This window comes from Lynx canadensis, chromosome A1 (assembly GCF_007474595.2).
Source record: "Lynx canadensis isolate LIC74 chromosome A1, mLynCan4.pri.v2, whole genome shotgun sequence".
Taxonomy (NCBI): domain Eukaryota; kingdom Metazoa; phylum Chordata; class Mammalia; order Carnivora; family Felidae; genus Lynx; species Lynx canadensis.
The window spans coordinates 132,532,837-132,550,105 of record NC_044303.2 but is presented as its reverse complement, the minus strand read 5'-3'; the positions used below and the strand labels follow the sequence as shown (position 1 = coordinate 132,550,105).

General features: G+C 40.6%; 1 protein-coding gene across 1 annotated transcript in view; it reads left to right on the top strand.

Annotated features, from left to right (window-relative positions):
- ADAMTS6 (ADAM metallopeptidase with thrombospondin type 1 motif 6) overlaps window positions 1-16,566 on the top strand; it is a 297,415-nt gene extending 280,849 nt beyond the window's left edge. The window contains exon 24 of the mRNA XM_030321954.1: window positions 13,419-16,566. Within this exon, the coding sequence (XP_030177814.1) occupies window positions 13,419-13,528 (110 nt within the window). The 3' untranslated portion in view covers window positions 13,529-16,566. The remainder of the gene's footprint in view (window positions 1-13,418) is intronic.
- Window positions 16,567-17,269: the final 703 nt, after the last annotated feature.

The following is a 17,269-nucleotide window of genomic DNA, read 5'->3' as shown; positions in this document are numbered from 1 at the left end:
TCTGTCTTGTGTAAGACTGCATCAAACAATTATAAATTGTTTATCCATTATAAATTATTAGCAGTCAATCACATAGGTCTGAAGGTCTATTTTTCTTTCTGAGTTGGAAGATAAATGGTTGAGGTGGAAAAGAGGATATAACTATCATATTAAATTACTCTGTATTGGGTATTATGGGTAGGCCCTTTATATTTATTATCCACCTTATATATCTCATATACATAAATATCTCTGTGTGTGTGTGTACGCATGCACGCATGTTATAATTATGTCAGCAACCGTCCAAGAGTTGGTATTACTGATGAGGAAACTGAGGCACAGAGAGGGATAGTGACTTGCCCAAATGATAAGACTAGGAAGTAGTAGACGCAGGATTTGAACTGAGATTTGGCAGAGCCCAAGGGCATGTCAGTTTCAACTACATTTTTATGCTATTCTTAATTCACTTATTAAGTAGGGTATTTTAACATGAAAACAGAGCTTCTGGTTATGAAGTAGCAACTCTTTCTAGCATGACCATCATCCTGATTCAGTAGATTCAGGCTTAGTCATTGCTGAAAGAATTGGTTTTTTAACATGCTCACAGCAATGTAGATGTTGAAATTATGTATATAACTTTATTTTAGGCATTTTAGTGATTTCTCCAAAAACTTTTCTGTAGTGGTTAGTTATTATACAGAAGCGTCATAGCTGGTGATGCAAAGTTTTCAGAGTGGGCAAAATATCATTTGTAACTGGACTTATTTCTGCCTTAAAGAAATTCTCTTAAAATAGATAGGTGTTAATCTGAGGTTTCTTAAATTATTTGTAGAAGCACCTCATGGTCATTTAATCTGCCTGGCCAAATCACTTTTCATTAATATTAATTTGAAGTAAGCAGTCAAGACAGAATTTTTAGCCCATTTAGTAAAGAAGGAAACTTTTAGGAAATTATTAATCCTGCAAAATATGACTAATCTTAGAACTGTTAGTCCCTAAAGCTGCTGAGTCATTGAAAAGAAAGAGGATCACTCTCTTACAAAATTAGATTTAAAGTGGATATGTCTGTCATAACTTGTTTTGTGTTCTCTTTGGCTTCCCAGTAGCATATGTTGAATACATTTAAATACCTGAAACTATCTGTTCATTTCATCGGCAACTAATTATTGAATGCTTGCTGTGGCCAGCCTCTTCCATTCATTATGGAAAATTCAAATGCATTTGTAAGTTCATAGTCTTACACGGAAGATATTTAAAAAAAAAAAAGAAAAGGAAGGAAGGTAGAAGGTGTTATGTGGAGCAGTTGACACGGTGCTAAAAGTTCAAATGGAAGACAAGTGACTTTAACTTTTTAGATCAAGGCAACTTCATAGACTAAGTGATCTGTGAACCTGCTGTAATGTGTACTTGGAAAAATAACCCATGTATACCCTGGGAAAAGAGGATGAAACAGTTGAATTAAATCGTAAGTTATCATTAACAGAGATATGAAATGGACAGATAATATGGATTTCAAAAGAGAAGAGGCTCTTACATGAAAGTAATGTAAGAGTAATCTAATATGGCTTCTGGGAATCAGGTCAGGGAGAAAAGAAATGCCTGTTGCTAAGGGAGAGTTGGGAGGGAAATCTGGTAGTAAGGGAAGGAGTAAGCTCTGGTTGCTGCAGGAGGTTGAAAGAGGACTTCCTATTCCCCTTCTCTTTACTCTTAGTGGGAGGCTACTGTGAAAGCAGTTCAGGTCTACCCCAAGACAGAGTTGGACCAAGGGAGATCCCTTGGGATCTAAAATACAGTTTTTTAGTGGGGTCTCTGTGGGTGAAATGGACCATTGATAGAATCTTGAGAATTGTTTTAACAACCACAGCTTAGGAATTGTTTCTCCTTCTAACATTTTATTATGAAAGTAATAAAACATTTCAAATGTAACAGCAAGGTTGAAAGAATTTTACAATGAACACCCGCTATCTGGATTCCAACATTAACATTTTCCTGAGCTGATTTATCACATATATATCTGTCTGTCCATCCCTCAAGGTAATGGCTTTTAAATAATGTCCTCCATTCACCCAACCATTATTATTTACTTAGCAAGCCAGGGCCAGCAAGACAAAGGGCCAGGCACTGAGACTATGAAAGAAATATGACAAGGTCTTTGTCCTCAAAGGGAGCACAGTTTAGCAGGGGTGGGGACAAATAATTTTCACAGTATAGGCAGTACTCTAACAGGGTAGAAAGAAATTACCATGAGTACACAGAAGAGGGGTAATCAGTAGAAGCATCGTGGAGAAGACAAGCTTGAGTAGGGCACTGGAAGGTATGAAACAATTTGCCAAGAACACATGGAGATGCTGGGATTCCTGGCAGAGGACGTGTGTATTTAGTCATCAGGGCATGGAGGTAGTTCAGTATGGGTGCAGTGGGTTGGCAGATGAGAGGTAGTGGAGATGTGGCTACAAAGAGAGAGAGTCAGGGATTTGGTTTTGGAGGGCCCTGAATGCCGTGGAAGGCAGTTAGGACTCTTAAGTTCTAGGGAATAAGCGAAGGAAATTGAAGAGTGACATGCTCAGGGTGGCAGGAGTGTGGAGGGGCAGAGGGAGGTCAACTTTGTGTGGAGGAAGAGTTAGAACGTTATTCTAAGTGTCCAGGCTTGAGATGATGAAGGCTTGAATCAAAGTAGATAGGGGATAAATCAAAAGGGGAGTAATTATTTGGAAAAAAAGAATAAAATGGAAGGGAGAATAAAAAGAACCTGATGAACAGTTAGACACAGGGATAAGAGATTTGGAGGTATCCACTATGACTCCCATGTAGATTTTGGTTTCTGCATACTATAAATCACGATAAGGAAGTTAGGCTTCTATAGGGAAGTTAAAAATACATTCATCCCCAAATGCCATAATAAAATAATGGAATTTGAGTAAGATTTTTTTTTTTAATTTTTTTTTTCAACGTTTATTTATTTTTGGGACAGAGAGAGACAGAGCATGAACGGGGGAGGGGCAGAGAGAGAGGGAGACACAGAATCGGAAACAGCCTCCAGGCTCTGAGCCATCAGCCCAGAGCCCGACGCGGGGCTCGAACTCCCGGACCGCGAGATCGTGACCTGGCTGAAGTCGGACGCTTAACCGACTGCGCCACCCAGGCGCCCCATTGAGTAAGATTTTTAAAAATAAAAATAAAATAAACAATGGAAAGAGATTGAAGAAATGGAGTGAGGTTAAGACAACAAAGAATAATAAGAGAAATTCGGAAGTGGAACATCAAGATATTAAAAGTAAATAGTCAGGGGCACCTGGGTGACTCAGTCAATTAAATGTCCGACTTTGGCTCAGGTTATGATCTCGTGGTTCATGATTTTGAACCCCACAGCCTCTCTGCTGTCAGCACAGAGCCGACTTCAGATCTTCTGTCTCTCTGCCCCTTGCCTGCTCATACTCTCTCTCTCTCTCTCTCTCAAAAAAAAAAAAAAAAAGTAAATAGTAAATAGTAAGACGGGACTAGGAGAAGGAAGAAGGGAGATAAAATTTGCCATATCCAACGTCTGCTTTAGTATTTAATTCTTGTAAGGCTTCAGTGAAGGGTTAAAGCATTATAGGCTTGAATTTGACAGACTGCCCATGATGAGGATAACACTGCGTTGCTGCTGGGAGTGAATTTTAGACACACTGGATATCACTGCATCTGAAGTACCACTCAGAGTAATTTTTTAAAGTACATCTGGCAGCTGGGACTAGCCTACTCAAGCTTACCTGAAATTCTATCCCAAATGCCATTTTATTCATCTTTATGCAGTTTCAGGTTCCCTTGTAGTTTATATGGTGAGTCTTTTCTGTCTCTCAATAGTACAAGGCAATCTGTCAGCTAGTATTTATTGCTGCCAGCTAATAATTCATGGTGTGCCCTGAGCTGGTAACCAACCCAGGAAAGGCGTGGTTAGTGTACATTGGTTTACCAACCTAGGCTAGTAGTGGCTTTGGTTGGTCTCAGTGTCCCTCAAGTGAATGACCTGGAGAAAGCCTGAGCAGCTCCAGAAACCTCATAGGACCTCCACAACAAAACAACTACTGGACTTGAGATTTAAAGTGGTGCCCATTGTGTTAAAACCAGTGAAAGGAACAATGAAGGTCATTTGAAGATTCTGAGTTGAAGGAGGTGAGGAAGAGTAGGGTTTTTTTTTCCCTTTGCCATTTTAAAGAGCCCATAATGCACCTTACCACTCAGGTTCACATTCCTGGCTCTCTGGTTTACAGGGAACCCTGGGATTTGTGCTGGGATTATACCACCTTGAGGATGAATGTGGGTGGCTTTCAGGGAATAAGACTGGGAAGAGAGAAACTGAGGAAGCAAAGAGAAAAAGTAATGGCTTAGCCCATGGTAAGATGACATTGGAATCAAGTTTCGTAGTTGATACCACCTTGTTCAAGGATGAAAAGTTGCTGGACTGTTCCCGTTGCAATGAATAATGTCAGGTTCCCAAATGAAACTTATTATTTCACCCTTTTCCAGTCTGAATATGTAGAATATCAAGGGCAATTTTTTCAGAAGAAATACTGAGTTCACATCCCTCACCCACACATTCACACGTACAGCCTTTGCCATCTCACTTCTCACTAGGCTCTGCATCTTCTGGGCAGTTTGACAGAGGCACAGCTGGTTGTACTTTTGTAATCCAAAAGATAGACCCTAAGGTGCTTAAGTCATAACTGTCTACTTACTGTGTTCCTCTAAATCTCATAAAGAGTTTATGGGCACACAGGGCATGCATTCGCCAAAAAAGGATGCTGAATGGTCTGACCTGGTCATGAAAGGATATGTCCCTGTATACCCCAGGTCACTCCAACGATATAATTTAGCCAGGCAGTGCGACGTTTCAGGAAATAAATGCAAGAGCACAGCATTTCAGGAGTTGCTCTTGTGTTCCTTGGACCAAGTGAAGCCTTCAAAGTCACAATGAATCTGAATCCAATTGCATCCTAAATTCATAAGCCTCTGTTCACTGTGAGTGTTTTGAAATCATGTCTTTTGGGTCGAAGATTTGAAAGATTAATGTAAAGCACCTGTGGAAAAAACCCACTGGCACATCAATGATAAGTAGATTCATGTGTTGCCATGAAACAGGTTGTCTCATTTTATCATTCAAGTCTACCAAAACCCAGATTACCAGTGAGACCCACTCTTGCATACCTGGCAGGTTACTTATGGGTCTGGCTCATATCGCAGGGCCTAGGGGTTGGCTTTCAGCCCTTAATATATTCCCAAGCGTCCCTGAGAAAAATGTAGGAATACCCCACAAATTGCCTTCCCCACTAGAAATCTTTGGACTTGGGTAAAGTGAAATTTTGTTTTCAGGGACAGGTAGGATGCAAAAAAAGGAGAGACTAGTTAGGCCCTCAAAATATTCCCTAGAAGCCACACAGTAAGGGCCTCTCACCCTTCCAATGGCCTCACAAGAGAAAAGGTAGAGTAAGTGTCTTTTCTTTCTCTTCCCAGGAGAGTACTTAGCTGCTACATGATGAGAGCAGAAGAGAAAATTAAGCCTTCACCTTAAAATCCTTGACCCTGCTGGCTTAGATACCACTACTTCAAAAGCAATACATATAAGTGTATCTACACGAAGAAAATATGATAGTCAAGACAAAACCTTCCAAAGAGATTAATTACAGGGTAATCATGTTACAAAAAGATTCTTACTAAAGGATTCCTTTTCATAGGTGTCCTAGTAGAATAGTTTATTTACAGGTTATGTATTACTGAAGTATAGAGAAACTTTTAATTATTAGATATTTTAGAGATTAGCTAGAAATCAGCACATACTGAAGATCATTCAGAAACTAAAACAGAACATTTATTATTGTTTTGATTTCATTGGGAAACTGTGGTTTAATTTATGTACAACTTTTCCAGAATGGTTTTACCACAAATGTGATCTGTACTGTGTATTGGCTCAAGGGTGAGATTATTTCATTGTTTTTCCAAGTTTTTATTTAAATTCCAGTTAGTTAACATACAATGTAATATTAGTTTCGGGTATAGAATTTAGTGACTCATCACTTACATTATTTCATATTTTTAATGGCTTTGAGAATGAAGCAGACTAGTGAATAATTTTTGTAATTAAAGCCTTCTTGACTACATGAGCAGAATGTCAATGAGTCAGTCCCAAGAGCTCAACACATCAGTCCTCTCTAGGTAAGCTAAAAAAAGTGGCAGATGGGCTGAATGCCCCAGTATGATTTAATACTGCTACTAATATATTTAAGATTATGTTCAGCTTTCTGTAATAGTGGAGCTTTAAAACTCCATGGTGCAACTCAAATCACCTTCCACTCATGTCATTTTACACAGTTGAAGGAGGACAGTAAAGCCGAAGAAAAGCATTCATGCCATTTTGAATACCTGTGACCTAGAACTGCTTTTAAAAAACATTAGCCTGATACCTGAGTGTGGTTTTGATTTGTATTTCCCTGATAAGGAGCGACGCTGAACATCTTTTCATGTGCCTGTTGGCCATCTGGATGTCTTCTTTAGAGAAGTGTCTATTCATGTTTTCTGCCCATTTCTTCACTGGGTTATTTGTTTTTCGGGTGTGGAGTTTGGTGAGCTCTTTATAGATTTTAGATACTAGCCCTTTGTCCGATATGTCATTTGCAAATATCTTTTCCCATTCCGTTGGTTGCCTTTTAGTTTTGTTGGTTGTTTCCTTTGCTGTGCAGAAGCTTTTTATCTTCATAAGGTCCCAGTAATTCACTTTTGCTTTTAATTCCCTTGCCTTTGGGGATGTGTCGAGTAAGAGATTGCTACGGCTGAGGTCAGAGAGGTCTTTTCCTGCTTTCTCCTCTAAGGTTCTGATGGTTTCCTGTCTCACATTTAGGTCCTTTATCCATTTTGAGTTTATTTTTGTAAATGGTGTGAGAAAGTGGTCTAGTTTCAACCTTCTGCATGTTGCTGTCCAGTTCTCCCAGCACCATTTGTTAAAGAGGCTGTCTTTTTTCCATTGGATGTTCTTTCCTGCTTTGTCAAAGATGAGTTGGCCGTACGTTTGTGGGTCTAGTTCTGGGGTTTCTATTCTATTCCATTGGTCTGTGTGTCTGTTTTTGTGCCAATACCATGCTGTCTTGATGATTACAGCTTTGTAGTAGAGGCTAAAGTCTGGGATTGTGATGCCTCCTGCTTTGGTCTTCTTCTTCAAAATTCCTTTGGCTATTCGGGGCTTTTTGTGGTTCCATATGAATTTTAGGATTGCTTGTTCTAATTTCGAGAAGAATGCTGGTGCAATTTTGATTGGGATTGCATTGAATGTGTAGATAGCTTTGGGTAGTATTGACATTTTGACAATATTTATTTTTCCAATCCATGAGCAGGGACTGTCTTTCCATTTCTTTAAATCTTCTTCCAGTCAGAGTGGCCAAAATGAACAAATCAGGAGACTATAGATGCTGGAGAGGATGTGGAGAAACGGGAACCCTCTTGCACTGTTGGTGGGAATGCAAATTGGTGCAGCCGCTCTGGAAAGCAGTGTGGAGGTTCCTCAGAAAATTAAAAATAGACCTACCCTATGACCCAGCAATAGCACTGCTAGGAATTTATCCAAGGGATACAGGAGTACTGATGCATAGGGGCACTTGTACCTCAATGTTCATAGCAGCACTCTCAACAATAGCCAAATTATGGAAAGAGCCTAAATGTCCATCAACTGATGAATGGATAAAGAAATTGTGGTATATATACACAATGGAGTACTATGTGGCAACGAGAAAAAATGAAATATGGCCTTTTGTAGCAACGTGGATGGAACTGGAGAGTGTAATGCTAAGTGAAATAAGCCATACAGAGAAAGACAGATACCACATGGTTTCACTCTTATGTGGATCCTGAGAAACTTAACAGGAACCCATGGGGGAGGGGAAGGAAAAAAAAAAAAAAAGAGGTTAGAGTGGGAGAGAGCCAAAGCATAAGAGACTGTTAAAAACTGAGAACAAACTGAGGGTTGATGGGGGGTGGGAGGGAGGGGAGGGTGGGTGATGGGTATTGAGGAGGGCACCTTTTGGGATGAGCACTGGGTGTTGTATGGAAACCAATTTGTCAATAAATTTCATATATAAAAAAAATTAAAAAAAATAAAAAAAATAAAAATAAAAAACATTAGCCTGGGACACCTGGGTGGCTCAGTCGGTTAAGTGTCTGACTTTGACTCAGGTTGTGATCCCGCAGTTTGTGGGTTCTATCCTCTCTTAGGGCTCTGTGCTGACAGCTCAGAGACTGAAGCCTGCTTTGGATTCTGTGTCTCCCTCCCTTTCTATCCCTCCCCTACTCGCAGTTTCTCTCTCTCTCTAAAATAAATAAACCTTTAAAAAAAAAAAGTCCCCGGGGTGCCTGGGTGGCTCAGTCAGTTGAGAGTCTGACTTCAGCTCAGGTCATGATGTCACAGTTTGTGGTTTCAGGCCCCACATCAGGCTCTGTTAGCTCAGAGCCTGGAGCTTGCTTCAGATTCTGTGTCTCCCTCTCTCTCTGCCCCTCCCCCGCTCACACTTTGTCACTCTTGTTTCTCAAAAATAAATAAATATAGGGGCGCCTGGGTGGCGCAGTCGGTTAAGCGTCCGACTTCAGCCAGGTCACGATCTCGCGGTCCGTGAGTTTGAGCCCCGCGTCGGGCTCTGGGCTGATGGTTCAGAGCCTGGAGCCTGTTTCCGATTCTGTGTCTCCCTCTCTCTCTGCCCCTCCCCCGTTCATGCTCTGTCTCTCTCTGTCCCAAAAATAAATAAACGTTGAAAAAAAAAATTAAAAATAAATAAATAAATAAATAAATAAATAAATAAATATAAAAAAAAAATTAAAAAAAAAAAGTCCCCTTCTCCAGGGGCCTCACTTGATCCAGTTGGTGGAGCATGCTACTCTTGTTTTGGGGGTTGTGAGTTCGAGCCCCAGGCTGGGTATAGAGATTGCTTAAAAATAAAATATTTGTTAAAAATTCCCCTTTTTCCATGGTGGCAGAGCATGATGATGCTGATCAGAGCTTTTCTGATGATGATGTCACCAAGGGTTGACAAGGGTCTGCCTTACAGGTAGAAATTCTTTTGCAGTTTCATGCTGAGCATCCTAACCCCAGCTCTTAAACCGACTACCTGGGTGACCAGCATGGGTGTCCTAACCTCTGTGAGCTTCAGTCTTGCCATCTCTATAAACCTGATGTTTTATTATACATAAAAGCGTTCAATATATAAATATATAAAACCACGGGCATTTCCTGGTACATAGGAGGCATGTGATACATTATTTTTAACATGATGATTGTTATTGGATTAAGCGCTTGTGACTTTAAAAGACTAAGAGAATGAAAGACCAGTTATGGTTACCTTCTCTGATAAATAATTTCCGTGAGTCCAAAGGCTGATTCTTCTTATCTAGGCAGTCTTTAGAAGGCAAAACCAAGAAGTAGGAACAGGAGCTTCCACTGGGGCCCTCCTTTGGGAGAGCTCCCCACACTCCAGGCTCTGTGTCCTCACACAGCCCCAGTGTCTCCACTTGAATGTCTCATCAAGGCCCAAGGTCCCAGCCTTGGAGTCCCCAGTGCTGGCTTTTCCCCATCTTTCTCATCATGATTTACCTGCTCTCTGTTTAATATCTTTTTGTTAATTTGCTTATACATGCCAGTGTGTAACCCTTCCTGAGAGCCTAATGCACATTTTGACAGGGATCCCAGAGAAACAGTACATGGTGGTTGATCTCAGAGGCAGATGTGTTGGTGAAAATTGTAACAGAACTAACAGGCTGAGTGCTTCCTCTGTGCAGTGCCACGGCCATGCATTTTGTAAGCACCCATGTGAGCCCCACTCACCACATCCTGTGAGCAGGTCTTGTCACAGTCTCTACTTCACAGGTGAAGAAACTGAGGCTTAGAGAGGTGATGGAACCTGGCCCAGGACAACCAAATACTGGGAGGTAGCAGCTCCAGAATTTACCCCCCAGGCGCAACCGACTCCAGATCTGCCACTCATCACCACTGTCTTATACTTCTGGTGCAGGCGAGTCTGGTGCACTCCTAAAGAGTCACTACCTCCCTAAGCTTGGTTCTGCTCCCAGGACCCACATGACTTCCTGCTTTCAATCAAGCTGGATGGAATCAACTTAATTGACAACAAACTTGAGAGGGGTATTGGAAATTTCAGAGAGGGATACCCCACAGCCAGTTTTTAGCCTACCCCGAGGCTCCACCCTGCTCCTGGCCAAATACTGCGCTCTGGGCCTTGGCATACTGAGGAGAGTCCCCTCATTTCAAGCACCCACTTAAGTTGCTGAATCCTGACTTAGATTTGTAATAGCCTAAATGGGTGAATGGAGGGGTGATTGGAGGGAGAAACAACTTATGAATATTTTTTATTCATTATTTATTATCTGCTGTTTATAATCAGATTCCCAAGTCTAAATCTAAAAGAAGAATCTGTGAATTTGCTTGTATTTTGCTCATCTCAGAATTTTCCTGGACCAGCAGCAACTCTTCCAAAAATGGAGTGATGAGTCTCCCAATAAAATTGCACCCCAGAAAATACTGACTTGTGTCAATAGGACAGCACCTTCTCACTAGTAATCAAAATATTGCATCCTCATTGAGAAAGTCAGAGGGCAACTTACTGTCATTAGGTGGTAAGAGGTAATAACTAACAGTGGTAACAAAAATAGTTAAGTCACTATCTTACACTTATCAAGTGCTGATATCCTGTGCACTGCTCTGAGTGGCATCACAGGATTTACATGTGGAAGGGAGAACTCTCATCGTCCCTGTTTAGAGATGGGGCAGCTCCAGCACAGAGAAGCTGAACTATTTGTTCAGAGTCGTAAAGCCAGTAAATGACAAAACTAGGATTAAACTGGAACAGTCTAGCCCCTAATCTTATTTCCTTATACTATTAAAGCAACCAGTCCTCCTCTATCTGTCTGTCAACCAAATCATCTTTATATTTTGGCAAAGAAGACCAAAGCTAACATTTACTTTGTACTTGAAGCTGTCCCACCAAGCGCTGCTGCAGATTGTGAGGGGGGTGGTCTCTGCTGGCCCGATGCTTCATGAAGACGATTTAGATTAAAGATGAGTGGTACTGTATTAGCTTTTCTCTTTTATTTTATTTTATTTTATTTTAAATCTATTTTAAGAGAAAGAGAGAGAGTGAGCATGCATGAACGGGGAAGGGGCAGAGAGAGGAGAGAGAGAGAGAGAGAGAGAGAGAGAGAATCCCAAGCAGGCTCCATGCTCAGTGCAGAGCCCAGTGCAGGGCTGGAACCCATGAATCATGAGATTATGACCTGAACCAAAATCAAGAGCCAGACACTGAACCTATTGAACCACTCAGGCACCCTTCTCATCATTTTAATAATTGCGTTACCTTGACCCTTGACAAAATCTCGCTCTTAGTAACATGGATAACACTTTTTTTTTTCTTTTTACACAATTATTCTTAGTCTAAACCTGTTTTGATTGCTTTTTACTGGTCATGACAGAGAGAAAAAGGAAAAAAAATACAAAGGGACCTCCAAATGAAAATATGTGGAGATCTTTTCATCTCAAATTCATTCTTGATTCATCAAAAATCATCTGACTTTTTTTTTTTAGTGCAGAGTTTAAAGAATTTTTTCTTGTCTCTCTTCCCTTCTTTCAGCCAAAACTTAAATGTATTGAGAATCCTAATGTGGAAATGTTCTACTCAAAATTCTGACTATTACTCTTTGCTAGTCAAATCATGAGTAAGGGAGTTTGATGGTGCAGAGCTTAGGTTTGCAGATGATTGAGGACTCCAGTTTAAAATTTAAGTCTTTAATATAAAGCAATACTTACATTGTCAAGAATAGTGTTTAGTAGAACTAGGCATCCCCAGGAAGATTCCAACAATGTAAGGTTAATTCATGTATGTACAATTATAGATTTGAGGTGAAGCTATATCACTTCTACCCCTTGATTAAGGGGTCTTCTATACATGATACTTTAAAAACAATCAGTTGTGTGTAATGATAAAATTATAACTTGATAATGATTAAATGAAACACCTACATGTATCATCAATAAACCACCAGAATTATAAATACAAAAAAATAAAATAAAATAAAATAAAATAAAATAAAATAAAATAAAATAAAATAAAATTTAAGTCTTTCCCTGAAAGAGCCTGGAACGTGAGGTCGATAACATTGTTACCTAACTTTTCAGTAATAAGAACTGAAAGCTTGCCCATTCCTTCGCATGTCACTTCTCAGGTTTATCTTATGGCTTATGTACCATGTATATGATTTCTTACATGTTCAGTGGATTTCTGAAGCCAGGAAAAAACATGAAAATAAACCAGCAAGCAAGCAAGCAAGCAAGCAACAACACAACTGTCCTGTTACACTGAATTTCACCCACTGTTCTGCCTGATTCTAATTACCTTCAGTAATTTACCCAGGATGCTTCAGTATAACCACCTGGAAAAGTGAGGGTGGAACTTTGATTCTGGGAGGCATATGGAAATTTAATTACTAGGTTTACAAAGTATTTTAAAATCCCCAGATAAAAGTGACCAGAGGACTACAGAAGACTATCATTATTACCAGCAGTGGGGTTATGTGGGGGTGAGAGGGGTGCTGAGGATCAAAGGCCGGTGTCCCCTTCTCTACACTGGCCCCTTCGCCCCATCTTCTGCAACCAGTCTCAAGGGGAGATGGAGAAAGAATCATTTATTCACCTTCTGGCTGCAAGAACTGCAGACCTCAACTGTGGCAGTTCTAGCACTGAGGAGAAAATACACATAGGAAAAAAGAAGGCCATGTCTCACTTCCAAATTAAAAAAAGACATTTCTACATGTTTCCATAACCCACAGACTGCTGCCATTTGAGGCCAACCCCTCCAAGTTTTCCTCTTTGTCTAGTGTAGTTGCTGAATCTAGGCCACTGTCAGCAATCCTTTTCATTCACCCAGGCCCATCCCCACGCCTCACAGATGCACAGATTCTCTGGAGACATGTGTACTTTGGTATCAAACAATGCAACTCATGTTTGATTTTGGATAACCTTGCACTGCTGAATAAAATAACCCTTGAGAAAGAAGCAATAAAAGCGCTGTAAGAAAAATGACTCATGTTTCCAAGCTGTCTAAAGTGATCACTTATCCCAACAAATGGTAATTCTTTCAAGACACAGTGGGCATGCACCATACTTGTAAAAGTCTGGGAGAAAAGCCTTGCAACCATTTTTTAAAAAAATTGTGTTAAAATATATCAAAAGAATGTTTCTGGTAGGCTGTACCATACAGGGTATGCTTAAAAACAAAAACAAAAACCACATGGACGTGGAAGCCAAGGTGGATTGGTGCAAGGGGGTCCTTGCTGGATATGAACGTGGAGCCTCACTGGCCTGTTTCTGCACTTGTTTATGTGCCTCTAATTGTTTTCCATTTTCTGCCCCCATTCGCTAGAGTGCAAAGATGTGAACAAAGTGGCGTATTGCCCGCTGGTGCTCAAGTTCAAGTTCTGTAGTCGAGCATACTTCAGACAGATGTGTTGTAAGACCTGCCAAGGACACTGACCCGTGGAGAGCCAGAGAGGGAGCCTTGTCATTTCATCGTGGAAATGCGTCCATCAAAGAGAGCCACCCAGAGGAAGAGGATTGATGTCCTTGCAAATGCATTACCCTGTGGAAAACGTAACCACTGGTCAGCCCTAGCTGACAGGATTTCAATATTATTTTAACTTCTGTGAAGTGGGATTTATTGATCCAAAGTGCTGGACACGGTATTAGGAGGGAATGCCAGATCGGAGAGATCCAAACAACACAGGGAGACTTGCTTACTGTGGAGCGTTTGTGTTCTTTCGAGTAAATCCAATAGCCTGTTTACCTCCTTGGACCATTAAGATAATTTTTATTATGGACTTAGCAATGACACTGAATCCATTTGTATTTAAAACCGTTTAAAATGTAGCTGTTATGACTTGGTCAACTATGGAAGTAAAGAAGATTCAGAAATCTTAAGTCATAGCTTAAAAATATTTACTATACTTTATCTCAATACAACAGCACCACAATTTAAATTCTAAAACGGGCTTTTAACTATAATTTAAGGAGCAATTATAAATCAAAAGTAATGAAAGTTTGTATTATTTTTCTTCATTCCACTTAATTTCCTTAGGACTAATCCCCCTGTTCTGAACACTGCTGTGAGCCATATATAAACTATATTAAACCGAACAACAAGGAAGGACTCAGTTTAAGGCAGCGCATCAGTTACTGCGGCCGTGCAAGTCTATAAATTCTGTGCTAAGAGACTGGGGCCAACTTGCCATTGTGCAAGTGAAGCTGAGATTTCCATTAAAACTTTAAGAGAAAAACATTTCAGTTTCATGCAGAAGCCAGACCTGGGGTATGGTAGAGACTGAAGAACCGGGCCCTTTGCTGCCATCACACAGGATGCCTGAGTCCTTATGTGAGTCACCCCAGCTCAGTTGTGTTTACAACCTCACCGGCCACAGGACAGCTTCTGCCCCGTTGGATTTTTGCATGCATGTTGAGCTTACTGAAATGATGCCGTGCAAAAGATAGACTGGCTCGGCAACAACCAGGCAGACCCTTTCACTGACAATTGTGATGGGTTCCAGATGTCCCTTCTTTGATATGGCAGAAGGGCATTTATTTATATGAGAGCAAGTGTGTGTGTGTGAGCGGGCGCTTTTGAGTGTGTGGGTAGATGAGTGTGCTTGCACATAAATGTGCTATTTCTGTGAGTTTTTAAAGTAGGCAAGGGATAACAACCAAAGAAGAAAAACTCATGAAGCCTAGAGATCATAAAGCATAATTTTAATAGTCACTCAACCAACTATTTTGTATTTTTTATGGATACTCTGAATGGCAATTAAATGTGAAACCAAGTTTCTTGGGCAAGTCAAATTCTAGAATCAAATCCAGAATCCTAAATTAAATTGACTAGCTCATAGTTTCCCTATCCACAAGTTTCATGTCATGCTCATCAAAAGATTCAACAGCGAGATTAAAAGAAAGCAAAAAAGAAGAGGGTACTTATATATATATTGTACTTGAACACTTGTAGCTTGCAGCAGGTTCTTGATGAATGTGCTTTGTGTCCTACACGATGTGTACACCATGCTACACGAACACCTCAAACTCCAACCAAATGGCTACTTTGTAAAGATGCTACTTGCAGTTAAAGAGTCTGTTCGACTTCAATGCATCACTGTGCTCTCATACTACATGTCCGGTGTTTCACCTACACCATGACCTAATGTAGATGATTAGTTTTTTTCAGAAAGGAAAAGAGACTCACAGACTTCAAAAACCAACCTAACCTTCAGGTTTGCTATGGACAGTCAGCACGGGCTGTTGTTCTGCACACTCAGTCATGGTCATCAATATTTTCTCACCTGCTTTCTGTCTCGACACCACAGCTCATGTCCCTGAGCTTTCCAGAGAAAGCTACTGATGATACCCAAAAATTGCCAGGGCCGCTCTCTCTACTGCTCTTAGAAGACCAGCCAGCGTGCTATCTATTCAGTGAGGGGGGAGGCAGCCCATGAGCAGCGTGCCCCCAGTGCTGAATTCACTTGGTGCCTCATAAAGAGTGGTTAAATTGGTGCTAATGTGCCCTGGTGGAATAAAGAAAGGATGGGTGGTTTCTGTGGCATTTTAGGCATAGGTTTGCCATCAGGACCTGTCTTTCCCCAAATATAAATATCAGCTCATGGTTTTATTCCAAAAAGATTTCTTAATTGACTAACTTGAATCTATTCTTCACCTCACCTGGAAACTAACATCATGAGGACTGTTGCCTTGGGCCACCTTGACTGGCCCTAGAAGAAGGGGCAGCTAGTGTTCCCTCAGGAGTGTGCACCAGTCCCGAGGCCAGGAGTAGAGAGCTTCCAGGAGCAGCATCGCAGCATCGGATTACTCTGCTAGAAGGAACCAAGCACAGAAGGTTTCCCCTGAGTGGGGGAACACATCATATTCTACAGCACATCACAATACCGCTGCTACTCTGTAGTCAACCACGTGGCTACATGATGCTCTCTTCCTAAATAATAGCAATAGGATTGTCAGTGGAGGCTAAGCCACCATGGCAGGCCCTCCGAAAGTAGCGTGCTATACGGACTACTTAGAGAGACCCAAGGAAACTGGTGCCCTATGGCTGAGAACCGTATCTGCCATCAGCACAATATCCTGCCAAAAAGGAAAGGTAAAATCTACCCAACTGATTAAAGCCCTTGAGATACATATAACTCCCCAAACCGTCCATTTCATTAGGAATTTTATTGGAGTGAATGTCACATAGGTATCCTTAATAATACAGAATGAAATTACCTTTGTATTATTGTGATTAGTTGTTGCTTATTATTTTATACTCAGTATTAATGTGGTACACTGTTACTTTTTTTTTGCTTTTGTAAATTATATTCTAATTTATTGCCATGTTTCCTAACACTTGTCCTACATTCATTCTCCTGCTTGTAACGAAAATGAAAAAGTCATTGTAACACTTGATGGAGTGAAATTCCACACCAGGCACAGATTTTTTTTTAACATAGATAATTTAGTGAAAATAAAAATTCAGCTTGTAAGAATGATTCAGATGAAGGTTGTCTATTCCCTGAAAAGCTGGTGTGAAACTTTCAGTAGGAGGATCTTTCCTTGGGAATACCACACTACATTATCCAAATTCTCCAGATAGCATCTGGGATAGAGATAATCTGTTGTATGCATCCTTATTACAGTCTTCAGAAATTGCATATATTTGTATTTCAGTAATATTAAATACAAGGGCTTTAGATATTCCTGGTGGAGCTCTGTCCCCAGATGCCACTAGTCAGCTGTTCTAGCACTAGAAAAGAAGTCCAGATTGACCCATGACTCTTTTGCCCCCACCTTCTTTTGCTTTCCATGTAAATGCTTTCACATAGAAGAGGATGCAAGATATTTCATTGTGGAAAAGGTGCTGAACAAAAGTATTCATATTTGAAGGATTTTTCTATTCAGATTCAGCAGGGAGCATAGAATCATGAAGGGCATACTTTTCCACCTTCAGACATTTCCTCTTAGGCTGAACTAATGGTTCAGCCATCGCTGAGCTGGGGTATTATCATATGCAAAGGTAACTCAGCAGTTTTTGAAACTCAGCAGCTAACATAAAGGTGGCCCTTGTACATGCTTAGCTATTTGTGTATGTTCATAATGACAGTCTCATCAATTATATAAGAAGATGTGGAATACCTAAGCAGATTGTGCTTCAATCCACTTCCTTCCTTCCATACCCACCCACGCACA